Source organism: Notamacropus eugenii, chromosome 1, assembly GCF_028372415.1.
Source record: "Notamacropus eugenii isolate mMacEug1 chromosome 1, mMacEug1.pri_v2, whole genome shotgun sequence".
Taxonomy (NCBI): domain Eukaryota; kingdom Metazoa; phylum Chordata; class Mammalia; order Diprotodontia; family Macropodidae; genus Notamacropus; species Notamacropus eugenii.
In genome coordinates, this window is record NC_092872.1 from 499,628,123 (window position 1) to 499,642,530 (window position 14,408).

Genomic DNA, 14,408 nt, shown 5'->3' on the forward strand with positions numbered 1-14,408 from the left:
GGCTTTGGCAGTGACAGAACATAAGGAAGACCAAGGTGAGGTCTGACATTCCTTGTGGTGACCTGGCTGAGCCTTCAGCTCCTAAGATCAATCTAAGTTAATAAGGTCTATCTGCAATAGACGTTGCCACAGCAACGCTTAAGTCATGCGTGGTGATAGTGGTTGTGGATTCAGACAGGCCCCTCCTTCCTTCCTGTGAAGTCCAAGCACTTGTTTCCTTCCTGTCTCCTCTCTATTTAGTCTCTTCTTTCTGTTACCACCTTTCCTTACGAGGAGGCAGAGTTAGAACAGAGAAACTTCATGCTTTCCTCCTATGTTCAGGCCTAGCCTCATTCTTCTCTTTTTTCTCCCTTCATGCTTACATGTGACTAAAATAAGTTTACTTTTCTTTACTGAGGAAATCAAAATTTAATCCATCGGTTTGTCTCAATAATAAGAAGTCTTTCAGTTACTCTCAAATACGAGAGTTCAATATGCTTTTTTAAGGGTAAAGATGGACTGGAGCACATCAGAGTGGTTTATAAGTTCTGTTAAGAAGAACAAGTAAGTGCTTAGTTAGCCCTTCTCAGGCAACTGAGTACAGACATAAGTGATAAAATTAAATGGGGCGTAATACATTGGGATACGGGGCTGAGATGGAGAGACAGTGTGACTTTTAAACGCTGTTCAGGCTTTGTAGGACAGAGCCATGTTCTTGGAGGTCAGTGGTGTTTTCAGAAGCACTTGAACTGCTGGGAGAAGATGCTGCTGGAGAGTCTGGTTTGTCTCTTGGTGGCTTATACAGCAAAAAGGCTGAGCCAAAGAAAACAATCCCAAGCACCTATGGAAAAAAAGAGTTAAGTTTTGGATTTTTTTTTTTACTGATATATCAAGAGATTAAAAGTCTAATAGGGTTTCTCAAAAGACATAGGATACCAGAAGCACAAGTTCAGAATTTACAACTAAAATTTCCATTTTCTCCTAAAGGTAATAATCCCTTTTTCAAATATCCTAGATTTAAATTTCAGTAGGCATAAGATCCCTGACACCTGTCAGTATGCCCAAATAACCTCCTAGAATACCTATACATAGTGTTCTACTGTAGGTCATTCTGGGATCAGGGCTAGAGAATACAGTATGGGGGTAGCCCCATGCTGGGAAATTTATATCTGTGGTGCTGAATATATATTCAGTGATGATGATGACAATCTGTCAATCATTTACCTATCAGCATTCAGATAACTCCGTAAGACTGTAAACTGTATAGTGGGTACCAACTTGCATTGCTAGAGATAGTTTCCTCACCTGTGAGTTCCCTACACCAATAAGATCACACATCTATCTCTCTTCCATATCTGAATGAATGAATTCAATATTTGTTGAATGATCAGTGAGTTCAAATTTAAATATCAATAAGGTCATTCAAAAACTGTTTAAGTTGCATGTGAAGGACTGTATCAGTTATGAAAAGTACAAGGATTAGTTCAGAAGCAAGAAAGCACTCCAAGTTTAGAGACAGGAAGACTTAGGTGTAAATCTGGCCTCATATACATACTATCTGTGTGACTCTAGGCAAGTCACTTAATATCTGTTTGCTTTGGTTTCCTCATCTGTAAAATGGGGATAGTAAGAGTACCTACTTCCCAGAGTTATTGTGAAGGTCAAAAAAGATAATATTGATAAGGTGGTTAGCAAGCTGTCTGGCACATAGCAGGCATAATGTAAACATTAACAATTACTGTTCAGAAGCAATGTCAATGGGTTTACTTCAACGTGCTAATGAACATTAAAACAACCCTGTAAATTGAAGGGTTCTAAAAATAAGCAACCCCAAACTCCAATGAATACTTGAATATTTGCTTAGATTCTGGATAATTTGGAATTGTTATATTTACTTTAAATAGAGGGGGCAATAAGAAGCAGTGTGGTATAGTGGATAGTGCTGGCCTCAAAGCTAGGAAGACCCACTCATATGGGTGGTGTGAGTAAGCACAGTTCTCTATGACAATGAAATGGCACTCTAGAGTCTCTCCTATGAGGGTAAAGTAGCATAATGACTTTTTAAACATTAAGCCAACATGTTGTGTTCTTCTATCCTTCATCTTGTCTTCTTGTGAACATTTATAATAGTGTCGGAAGGCTTCAGTTAATGTAAAAGTCACTGTTCTTCACATCCAATATGGCATGAGGCATAGCTTACCCTACCCATGAAAACTGAAAGGAGCCTTAGCAGCTAGTTCTTGACTTGTTGTAAAACTCTGCAGTTTTACATTTAAAAGTTCATCCCTATTGAACACTACCAGGTTAGGCTAGATTAGGTGTTCTTAACCTTGAAGCTGTGAACTTATTTTTAAAGATATTTTATTTGCTATATTTTAGTATAATTGATTTTCTTTGCAAGTCCCAGGAGTGTAAGTATTGAAGTCAGCTCATACCAGCCCCAGGAGCCAATTGGGAATCTTCAGCACGAGTATTTACACCTCAAAAATGAGCAAATGCTACAAAATCAGGACTTGATTTACCATTTTTTTAAAGTATCTAGACTTAACAAGAGTGGAAAAATGTTAATATGCAGATTAAACTTAAAAGAGGTGGATAAATTTTTCTTCTAGATAGTTGTTAAATATTTGCCAGAATAGCTCTGTTTATAACATTATGCATTTTATTTTGCATATTTAAAAATGTTTTCCTGAGAAGAGGTCCACGGGCTTTACCAGCCTGCAAAATGCCATTAAAAAAAGGCTAAGATATTTAAAAAGGGCTAAGATATTTCCTTCCAGTTTTCATTGTGATCCTAAAATATTGTAATACGCATGTCTAATCTTATGTTAAATAAGCATAGGAATGAAAGAAAACCAAATGATATCACTGGCTAAGTATGAAAATTAAACATTTTCCTATTTGTAGATAAGGATATTATGACCTAAGTAAGGACCGCTGTACTAGGTTAATTCTATGTCAATTGACTTCATGACAAACCTTTCCAGAGATAAGAATGAAATCCAAGTATTTCATATTTTTAATTCCAATTGCTCCTCTTCCTTCTTTCCCAATGAAAAAATATGAGCTGCAATTATCATGGAATCATAGACTTAGCACTGGAAGCTAATCAAGTCTACCTTCCTCAAATGAGGAAGCGGGAAGTGAGAGATTCAATGGTTTTCCCCATCATCACACAGCTACTAAGTGTCTGAGGGAGGATATGAAATCAGGTCTTCTTGCCTCCAAGACCAGTATTCTATCCACTATGCACCCTAGCTATCTTTTTGACATTCTGAGTAAGCAGACCTTTTGGTACCCTTCTAATTCTGCCATAAGGGGCAGCTAGGTGGTGCAATGGATAGAGCACCATTGCAGAAGTCAGGAGGACCTGAGTTCAAATCTCACCTCAGACACTTGACACTCACTAGCTGTGTGACCTTGGGCAAGTTACTTAACCCCAATTGCATCATCCTGGGTCATCTCCAGTCATCCTGATGAATATCTGGTCACTGGATTCAGATGGCTCTGGAGAAGAAGTGAGGCTGGTGACCTGCACAGCCCTCCCTCACTCAAAACAAAGTCAAAGGCAAGTCATGACATTATTTTTCTGATGGCATGGTCTTCTTTGGCAAAGAAGGACAAACACACAATTCTGCCATATGGGATTACAGGGAAGGGGACCTCAGAGGCCATAGTACTCAGCCCCCTAATTATACAGATGAGAAAACTAAGAGCCAGGGAAGTTAAGTGATATATATGCCTAAGGTCACACAGGTGCAGGTCAGGGGCAGGTTTTTGAACCCAGTTTGCATGACTCCAAGTCAGTATTTTTTCCTTTCTTTTTTGAGTTGTACCAAGTATTGAGAAAGTCAATATTCTAAGGAATTCGAATTCATATTTTTCAAGTGTTGTAATTAAAGAGGATCATGATGAAGACTGTCTTGGAATTTAAGAACAAAGGATACCTGACTGATTATCATAGAAAAGACACTAACATCAGCACATCAATCAAAATATTAATACATAGAATTAAATATGCAACTTAGAGATTCCCAGTCTTTTGGTGAGGAAGCACTACTTCTCATTTTCTTGATGCCTTAAGATCACTGAAGAAAAATGATTGTGAAGATTAACAGCTAAACAAAGAACCTAGGTAGACTAAAAAGGGATGTTACTATTGTCTAGGTTCTTTTCCCTGGGAAGAGGGAAGTAGTGAGGTAGAGAATAGGGCATGGCTGCACCAATGAGAATACAGAATCTACCAGTAGAAGACCCTAGTTCCAATTTAAGAGTATATATGATCTGCTGATTTTTGGCAAACCCTCCTATAAGTAAAGTGCAAAAAACATTTTTCAAACTCAAACAGACTCTTGAAATGTTCCCTGCAGGGCTTCTCATTTCTACTAACATGACATGAACTAAGGAAATAAGATATGGTACTAACTCACCTTGTAAACAATTCCAGCAATAAGGATGTAGTGGCTCATGGCAGAGTTCTGATAAATGTAGCAAGATCCCTGTTCTCCACATTGGTCCTGCCAGAGTAAGCAAGCTTTATCAATCACCCAACCAAAGGCAATTGGGCCTGGAATTCCACCTGTAGGGAAAGAAATAGCATTTTACATTTGCAGAGCTCCTATAAGTTGGGTCTTGATGTTAGTCCTATGGTCAGTCAACAAACATTTATGAAGCACTTTCTGTGATACAGGCACTGTTCTAAGTAGTAGAGATACAAAGGAAGGCTAAGAGAAAAGGCCCTGCCCTCAAGGAGCTCCCATTCTAATGGAGGAGACAAGTAATTCACTAGGTATACATAAGATACACAGAATTGGTTAGAGATAATCTCAGGGCAAGGCACAAGCACCTGAGAGGACAGAGAAAGGCTTCTTGTAGAAGGTGAAATATAAACCAAATCTTGAAGGAAGCCAAGGAAGCTAAGAGGGGGAGATGAAGAGAAATCCAGACATAAGGGACAGACAAGGCAAAAGCATAGAGGTGGGTGATGGATTGTGCTGTGCCAGAAATTGCAAGTAGGCCAGTGTAGTTTCATTGCAGAGTGTGCAGAGGAGTGCAAAGTTTAATAAGACTGGAAAAGGAAGAAGGATCAGTGGTAGAAAAGGTTTTAAACACCAAAGAAAGGATTTAAAAAAAGAATTGATTCTGGAGGTAATAAAGAGTTCAATAAGTAGAAGGCTGACATGATCAGATCTGTGCTTTAGGAAAAGCTGTTTGGAAATTGAGTGGAGGATCTGTTGGAGTGGGAAGAGTCTTGAGGTTTGAAGGTAATTGTTCCAGGCAAGAAATGAGAGCCTGCACCAGGGTCAAGGCTGGGTGAATGGAGAAAAGGGGACGTATACAAGGGATGCTATGAAAGTAGAAATGACAAGATTTGGCAATGGACTGGATATGTGGGATGAGAGAGGGCAGGAAGGATAAAACCAAGGTTGCTAGCCTTGGATGACTGGAAGGATGGAAGTGCCTTTGATAGTAACAGGGAAATCTGGAAGAGGGGAAGATTTTGAGAGAAAGACGTTTTGGTATATGAACCAATGTCTTTATGATATGGCACATTAAAACACAGAGGTAGGTTTTTGGAAAAAGTTAAATTTGTCACTTAGAGTTAGTCAAATAACATTCTTGAATTGCACATGGGTCTTTTGACTCCCCCTGATGTTATGAGAAGAAAGCACATGGAAGCTCTCAGATTGCACCTCCTTTAATATACTATACTGTACCTAGAGTGCGTACTACAATCCATTGAATTCCTAGTGCAAAGGATCTCTGCCGGTCAGAGACACACCTACAAGACAAAGTTATCAGAGTTAAAAGTGTATACAAAAATGATATTCTTTAAATACTACAGCCTCAGTTAGACAGTGCCTATTTCAGAACACATCTCAGCAGTGGCAGGTATACTATATTAACATCTTTTTGGCAGGGTTCATGGTATGAATAGCATTCTTAGGGCCATTTGATTCATTCAGTGGTAGTATGGCCCAATGATGAGGACAATGGATTTCAAGTCAGTAGGTCTGGGTTTGAATCATGGCTCTGCTCCATAACAGTATCTAAGTCATTTCCTTTCTTGGAAATGATTTCTGTAAAATGAGGGGTTTGTATTGAGTAATCTCTGAAGTTCCTTCCAGCTTTAAATCTATGATGCTACAACCCACTGAACTGTAACACAAATTTAGACCCTTTAAAGAAAATGATTCAAGAAATCATGGTCAGAATCTGAGCTATCGGTTTGCTGGGCTCATGATGCTCCAGAGCTTAACTTGCTGAAAGCGAGGCTTTAGTACAGATCAAAAACCCGACCCAGTTTCTTACCGTAAAGTTGCAGTTAAAGCAGGAATGCTGCTTAGGAATGTAAATAAAATTACAACGAATACGAAAACCAGAAGAAGGGACTTCCTCTGACAAGATGAAGTGCATTTCCCTGCTGTAGCATGACCCAAACGAGAAGGGAAATGCTGAGGAATACAGCTACAGTCACGGTAAACCTGGGAAGCCCAATAACATTACACCAGTTACCAATTACCCAGTGGAAGGAATGGATCATGTTAAAGTTTCTCATAGAACAAACCAGTGCAGACAGTGTCACCTACCTTCTTGCCCCCTTCTGGGAGTGTGGACACTGTGGAGCACCCAGCATGGCAGGGAGAATAGTACATCACATTATCTGTACCGCACACTGGACTGTAGCTCTCCCTCAGACATCCACATTTCTCATTGCAGGAAGCCAACAGCTGTAGACTGCCTTCTGGCAACATGCTAGAGAAAACAGGAGATCCAATTCAGCAAACATTTATTAAGTAGCTATTATGTGACAGGCACATAAAAATGACATATTCCCTGTCCTCAAGGAATTTATTGCCAACTGGGAGTAGGGAGGAGTATATGACATATAGAGTCATAACTAAAGACTTCTGGCACCTGGAGTGGATTTGGTTGGGGTGAAGAACCTAGAAGAAGAAACCTAGACCTCAAAGCAGCTGCTGGAGAGACTGGCATCACTGCCATTGCCACGGATCCCAAGAATCTCACATGGCACAGATCTCCAGGCCTGGCATCACAATGCAAGCAGTCTACCTGAGGTGGACACATGACTGGTGCTGGGGGGAAGGCAGGAAGACAAGCAGGCTCTGGGAGAGTATATAAGAGCAAAAGCATCATTAGGGGTGGCTGGTCTAGGAAAAGAAGCAAGAAAAGATCCCACTGGGTAATGCAAAGCTATGGAAGAACCATAAAGCATGAAAGCCAACTGTACACCACCTGATTGTTAGCATTCTGGGACAAAGCACTGGTTGTCATGTGCTAATTACAGCTTTGACCTCATTTGTACAGAGAAATACTACCTTATAACAGCAGGCGGTGTGTGTTGGGGGTAAAAGAGAGATTCAGTCAAAATGCATTTAGAAAGAATATTTTCAAAGGAATTCAAAGAAATAAGGGAAGGCTTCAAAGGAAGGTGGCACTTGAGCCAAGCCTTGAGAAAAGAAAAGAATTCTTCAGAGGAGGTTGAGGGATGGATTTGATCCAAGCATGTGGGATGGCTGCACAAGGCAGAAACCAGGAATCGGCATCATAAGGTCAAAGAATAGCTTTGGTTGGGACATAGAAACTATAATGGAGATAGACACTGTAAAATAAGCCTGGTAAGGTAGGTTGGAGCCAAATCATGGGGAGGTAGAGTTAAATACGTGACTAAGGAATTAAAAAAGCCACTGAGAAGAAGATTGGTGGGAAATATTGGGGAAAAAACCCCAAAAATTTCTTTTAAAAGACAGTTATGCTTTAAATTCTCCCAAGTAAAAGAAGTAATCAATTAATCTGCTGTTTCTCTTGTAGAGTACCATCACTTATAATTTTAGAGGAATGGAGACATTCATTTTAAAAATTTTAGGTCTAAGAAAGTCACAGAATCATAAGATTTAGAGCCTAGAGACATATTAGAAATCATATACTCTGATCTAGTTCTTCATAGGAGACAAAGGAGACTTCTCAAGAATAATAGACAAAATGCACATTTACAAAACACTAAAGTCTGCAAAGCACTTTATGTACATTACCTCATTTGAGCCACACAATATCCCTGGTAAGGTAGGTATTACCTGAATTACTATCCCCATTTTAGCATAAGGAAACTGAGGCTCTCAGAATTTAAGTGGCTCGTGCATTGTTACACAGTGTCAGAGGCAGGCATTGAATTCAGTTTTTCCTTCTCCCATGTCTACAAATCCAGTCATTAGACCACTTGTCTCCCTATCCAAGAAGGGAAGCAACTTGCTGCAGTTCACAAAAATAGTAAGGGGCATAGGCAGGGGGTCAATCCTTGGTCTCTGTCTCTAAGTTCAGTGATCTAGCCATTATAATTGACTGTCTTCTCAGCCAACAGTCTGTTCCAAGTACCTATACAACCTGGTATTCCAAGTACCTGTACAACCTGGTAATCCATTTTCCATTTTATGGGAACATTAAAGATCTATTAAAGGCTAGACATTCTAAGTCCACCTGAAGTCCCATCTGCAGCCAGAGCTCTCCTGAAATGCACCACCCCAGTAACCACTTTTGTTTCTCACAGATGTTCTCTCCAATTACCATGTGCCATTCCAACCAAAACATAGGCTCTTGGCTTATGGGTTCTTACCTCTCATTATACTTAAGAGTCACACCAGCCACAGGCATGTTTGGACAGTGCACAAAAAATATGCAGATGGATAACAGGCTTATCAACGTACAAAGAAGGCAGAACTTGATAATCCCTGAGCACCGGAGCTTAAATTTGTTCACGAAGAATCCACCAAGGAATGTACCTCCTCCCCCTGCTGGCACCACTAGGTATCCTACAAGAAAGAGAATTTCATTGATATGAAATTTGAATTTACCCTTCATCACTAGATTGGGGAAGCTTCAGGGTAAAATGAAATAATGCATGTAGAGGGTTCTGAAAAACCTGGAGTGCCTACTCTGAGCCAGTTACCGTGACAAAAGTAAAAAAAAATTTCTGCCCTCCAGATTTCAGAAAAACCTAGAAAGGCTTACATGAACTAATATGAAGTGAAGTAAGCAGAACCAAGAAAGCATTCTATACAGTATTGGCAACACTGTGTGATGAAGAAATGTGAATGACTTGGCTCTTCTCAGTAATACAATGACCCAAGACAACTCCAAAGGACTCATGATGGAAAATGCTATCCATATCCACGGAAAGTCTGATGGAGTCTGAATGGAGATCAAAATATTATTTTTACTTTTTTTGTGTGTGTGTTCATTTTCTTTTGTACTGTTTTTTCTTTTACAATATGACTAATATGAAAATATATTTTATATGATAGCATATACACAAGTTACATCAAATTGCTTAATATCTTAAGGAGGGAAAGGGACAATTTGGAACTCAAAATTTTAAAAAATTAGTGTTAAAAATTCTTTACATGTAATTGGAGAATTAAAATACTATAAAAGAGGATTCCTACCCTCAAGAAGCTTATGTTCTAATTCAAGTGGTAAAATATGAATAATTGTTATTCATATTTCAAGGACTAGAACTTTTCTGGAGCTTAGTGGATATTTCTATACCAAGGGACAGTTAGAAAATATTACTCAGATGAAACGAGGTGTTTAGTCTGTTTCATTCTGAGGGTATTATTTATGAAGGCGCAAAGGCTTATAGATTTAGAACTGGAAGTGATTTTAGAAATAGAAATGTTTAAGTTCCTTGAGGGCAAGCCCTATTTCATTTTTGCTTTTGTAACCCCAGTATACAGCATAGTGCCTGGCACAGAGTAAATACTTAATGAATGTTTGTTGATTGCTCAGGCAGAATGCAGAATTTCAGAAGGAATAAGGCACTTTGCTAATTTGAATGACTAATCTGAATTTGATCCAAGAAAGGTGATTGCAGAACACAAGAAAAATATGAATACTGGGAAAAGGACCCTAAATTTCTGTCTCTTGACTTGAAATCTAACCTATTATTTGAGTCTCGGTGGGATAAGATCTATATGATAAGGTCCCACATAAAACAGCTCAAGCTTCACAGGTATGTATGTGTATGTGTGTATACAGGAAAGCATGGTGCCATGTAGGGAGTGGTGACTTCCAGCCACATGGAATAATCACACAGTTTAATATGGCCCAAATAATAATAATGACAATAATGAAAATCCTTGCATTTATATGTCACTTCAAGTTTGAAAAATGCTTTACGTAACTCATCTGTTCCTCATTACACTCCTGTGAGGTAGGTACTATTATTGTTCCAGTTTTACAGATGAGGAAACTGGGACTGAGACTTGCCCAAGTCAGACAGTTAAGAGTCTGAGGAAGGATTTGAACACAAATCTTTCTAATACTAAGTTCAGAATTACACCAATTTTTCCAACTAGCTGCCAATCAGTCAGTAAGTGTCCTAGGCAGGATTTGAACACAGGTCTAACACTAAGTCCAGTATTCCACCAATTGTGCTCCTAGCTGCCAATCAACTATGGGTCCTGGAGATGAAAGGAAGACACTGTGTGTTTGGTAGAGAAGGAACTTTCACAATGCTCTTGAGAAAATATGCCTGCTGCCAGCAAGACAGACCAAGTGATGCTGTATTTGAAAATTATAGGTTGCCTATTATCTTGTGTCTGTTCTGGCAATAGTGACACACATTTAAGCATCTGGTAACTGAAACAATCAAAGTTGTTGCTACTTAACTTTGAGAACGTGATAGTTTGGAAGAATCATTTTGCCATTACGATTGGGTCCACTCTTATTTTTCTGGAGTTTCTTTTTTGTTTACGTTTTCTTTTACAACATGATGATTACAGACATGTTTTGCAATGATTACACATACATAACCTATATGGAATTGCCTGTCTTCTTAATGAGGGGGAATGGGGAGGATGAGAATTAGAAATTCAAAGTTTTAAAAACAAATGTTAAAAAAATTGTTTTTACATGTAACTGGGGAAAAAAATTAAATACTGAACAAATAAATAAAAAGATTGGCTCCACTCTCCCATTTTAAGGATGCTTAATGCCAAAAAGGAATAGAAAACTTTCTATTTCACCACATGGTGACATAGGGCATGGTAGATGGTGCAGTGAATAGAGTGCTGGGTCTGGAGTCAGGAAGACTCCTCTTCCTGAGTTCAAATCCGGCCTCAGCTATTTCTTAGCTGTGTTACTCTAGGCAAGTCACTTAATCCTGTTTGCCTCAGTTTCCTCATCTATAAAATGAGCTGAAGATAGAAATGGCAAGCCCCTCCAGTATCTGCCAAGAAAACCCCAAATGGCATCATGAAGAGTAGGAAATGACTTGAAAAATGATTAAACAAAAACAATAAGACAAGCAACATGAAAACTTAGGTAGTTTTCCCAAATGGGGGCTAGGATATGTCACATCTGGTGGGGGGAAGGGGAAAGGAGTTAGAGAATTGGGAAAAGGTGAGCATTTGTGTACTAGGGAGATTAGTTAACTGTGATTTTAAACTCAAATCTCCCCAGAGCCTTCAAATTCCTACTGATTAGTGATTATATTCACATTGAGTGAGCCAATCACAGGAGTCACAGTGCACTATGAAAAGAGCTTCCTAAACACTCCTAGAGGCTCATTAGACATCTGGCTGAATTATTCAAAGGCTCTCCCTACAGAGAGATCCCAAGAAAAACTCACACATTGTTTCTTACCGAATAAGGTAGCAGCTTCAGAAGCACTTAAACTGAACTGTGATTCCAGGAACTTGGGTCCAAAAGTTGACATGCCAGCAATAAGGGTGGCCTCCGTTGCCCCAGCTAAGCAGAGGAGGATGAATGTAGGATTCCGCAGCAGCAGCCAGATTGAGCTGGAGAGCAGGAGGTCAGAGTGGACCGGAAATGAAAAATGCAGATCAGAATCAAATTACTAGTCCTGAGCTGTGTTCTTTTTTCCCCAAAAGTCTTACTTGGTTGAAATCATAAGTGACTAAAAATTATGTAATAAAGTGATTGCATCAGATTTCAGCTAAATCCAGGAAGAATTTATTAGGGCCTGCATATTCCAGACACCACTGTACTAGACACCGGTGACACAAAGAAAAAAACTATAGTCCCAGGCCTTAAGGGATCTAATTTACTGAAACAGCGTGTTACAGATAATTAAATACAGAATGGTTTTGTGAGCTGAGGCTTTTGGAGGAAGGTAGGGATTCTAAGAGACAGAAGTTAGGAGAGATAGCATTCAGGCATGAAGAAGAACTGGTGCAAAGACAGAAATGGGACACAGAATATCATATACAGGGCACCAATACATATGCTAATTTGAGTGGAACAGGTAGAACTCTAGGGAGAAAAATTTATAATCAATCTAGAAATTCAACTCAAAGTCAAACAGGGAAAGGCTTTAAATGGCTAAGGGAAGAGTCTGCATTTTATCCTAAAGTCAATAGGGAACAACTGAGATTTCTTGAAAGAGAGTAATGCGATTGAACCTCAACTTTAGAAGTACTAAATTGGCAGCTATGTGGAGGATGGCTTGGAGAAGATAGGGGGTGGGGGTGAGGAATGGGGAATCACAGAGCATTAAAGCCAGAAGGCACTTAAACATCTTTCTAATCCATCTCCCCCCCCCCTTTTTTTTTTTGGTATGGACAGAAAAATCTATCCTGCCCCTGCCCCCACTCTTTTTTGTATAGACAGAGACTGAGGTTCAGAAAGTAATTATTTGCCCAAAGTTGCACAGCAAAGAAGGGTAGATTCCAGGGTCCAATCCAAATCTTTTGATTCCCAAGTCCAGTGCCTCAACTAGGTTTTTGATTCCTGAGATGCTCTACTTTAAGAACGGAGAGAAAGATTCATAAAAAAGCTTTGTTTCCATATTTTCTCCTTGAGATTTGTGATCTGTGGCTTCTCACCTGAGCAAAAGGGAGACTCCTAGAAAGTCAAAGAGACCCCCTCCTTTTCTTATGATTACATAACAAGATCTAGTAAATATATTCCAGGAAAGTCAAAATACTGGCAGAGATAAGGCAAGCTTCTTCCAAGGTTTGCTTTTAATTCCTGATTCGGAGATGATGGCATGTCTGGCTCAGCTGTGCTATACTAACCTATTGCAAAGAGTGATTTGCATTGTCCTGATGTTTCTTTGCCATTTTGAAGATGGAATCAAAGGAAAAATAATTTATTGTTGCTTCACTTGAGACTCAGCAATGGAGCTAGGGTTTACTCTCAAGTCTGTTAATTCCCAGGCCAGCCATTATAATTTCTATCAGCCGATCCCACATATACAGACATTAAGAGAGAACAGAATTAATACTCTTCAGTTTCACAGGCTTGAAAACTGAGGAACTAATTTCTCTTCTGCTGACAAAAGAGAGAACAAAGAAAGAGGCGTACGAGGCAGGAAGACAAGAAAATTTGCTGGTGCTGTGGCTTATCTGGGGGTGCTGAGCAGTGAATTTAGACTCTGGGGAGCATTTGCAAGGTCTAAAGGCAGAAGACCCTGAAGAAGAGTTTCTGGGTCACAGAAGGAGAAAAAAGGTCACATTCCCAAGGCACTCTGTCACAGAGATGACTAGAAAGGGAGCTTGTGAAAGTCATTGACTCGGAAGGAAAGGCGGGCATTTAGCTGGTGGGTCAACAGGCACCGGCTTCCAACAGAGCCCTCTTTGACTAATGCTCCATCACTCATCTTGGATGACACTGCAGGGGGTATAGTTGTAAAGCTGAAAAATGCATTGAGGAGGATGCTACTTCCTCATAATGAGGCAGATCGGGGCAGCCCTGGGAAATAGCCTTCTCAGAGATAAACCACAAGTCAACATGAAAAGCCACTCTCCTTTATTCATTTGAAGCAGTGCCCTGTCTAACCTTAGTGAATGGAACTCTGCTCGCCACTTATGCTGCAGACTCAAAACCTTTTGTTAGATTTTCAAGGGACTGGTTGCTAGGTGGAGGGAAACTGAATGAAGGCATGGCATATGCAAATGTGTGAGGGAAGGAAGTCAATTTTAATAGGGCTCCACCTTACTGAGGAAATAAATATATATTTTTAAATCAGACTATGATTTCATCCCTGTAGGGAATTCCTGGTGAAAACCCCCTCTACCAAGGCAGATCAGTGCCAGTCCTTCAACTTGTAGTTTTAGAGACTCTATACTCTAACATGATGTCTCTCAAATAATTTATATTAAAGTTAAATTATAGAAAGCCAAGTGGTATAAGTGATAGAATGTTAGCCTTTGAGTCAGGAAGCCCTGAGCTCAAATCCTATCTCAAACATTTACTAAACGTATTACCCTAGGCAAATTACTTAACTTCTCTCAGCCTCAGTTTCCTCATCTGTAAGATGGAGTCAATAATAATACCTACTCCAAAAGTGTTGTTGAAAAATAAGATAATTTATGTAAAGTAATTTGCAAACCTTAAAATACTATATCAGTGCTAACTATTATAAAAATAATGTCACTTTTTTGTGGGGG

General features: G+C 39.4%; 1 protein-coding gene across 1 annotated transcript in view; it reads right to left on the minus strand.

Moving 5' to 3' along the window:
- Positions 1-366: 366 nt before the first annotated feature.
- SLCO4A1 (solute carrier organic anion transporter family member 4A1) overlaps positions 367-14,408 on the minus strand; it is a 71,150-nt gene continuing 57,108 nt past the window's right edge. Inside the window, exons 6-12 of the mRNA XM_072633346.1 lie at positions 11,641-11,795; positions 8,612-8,807; positions 6,570-6,735; positions 6,292-6,464; positions 5,697-5,761; positions 4,410-4,558; positions 367-820 (exon numbers count right to left, since the gene is read on the minus strand). Of these exons, the coding sequence (XP_072489447.1) occupies positions 656-820; positions 4,410-4,558; positions 5,697-5,761; positions 6,292-6,464; positions 6,570-6,735; positions 8,612-8,807; positions 11,641-11,795 (1,069 nt within the window). The 3' untranslated portion in view covers positions 367-655. The remainder of the gene's footprint in view (positions 821-4,409; positions 4,559-5,696; positions 5,762-6,291; positions 6,465-6,569; positions 6,736-8,611; positions 8,808-11,640; positions 11,796-14,408) is intronic.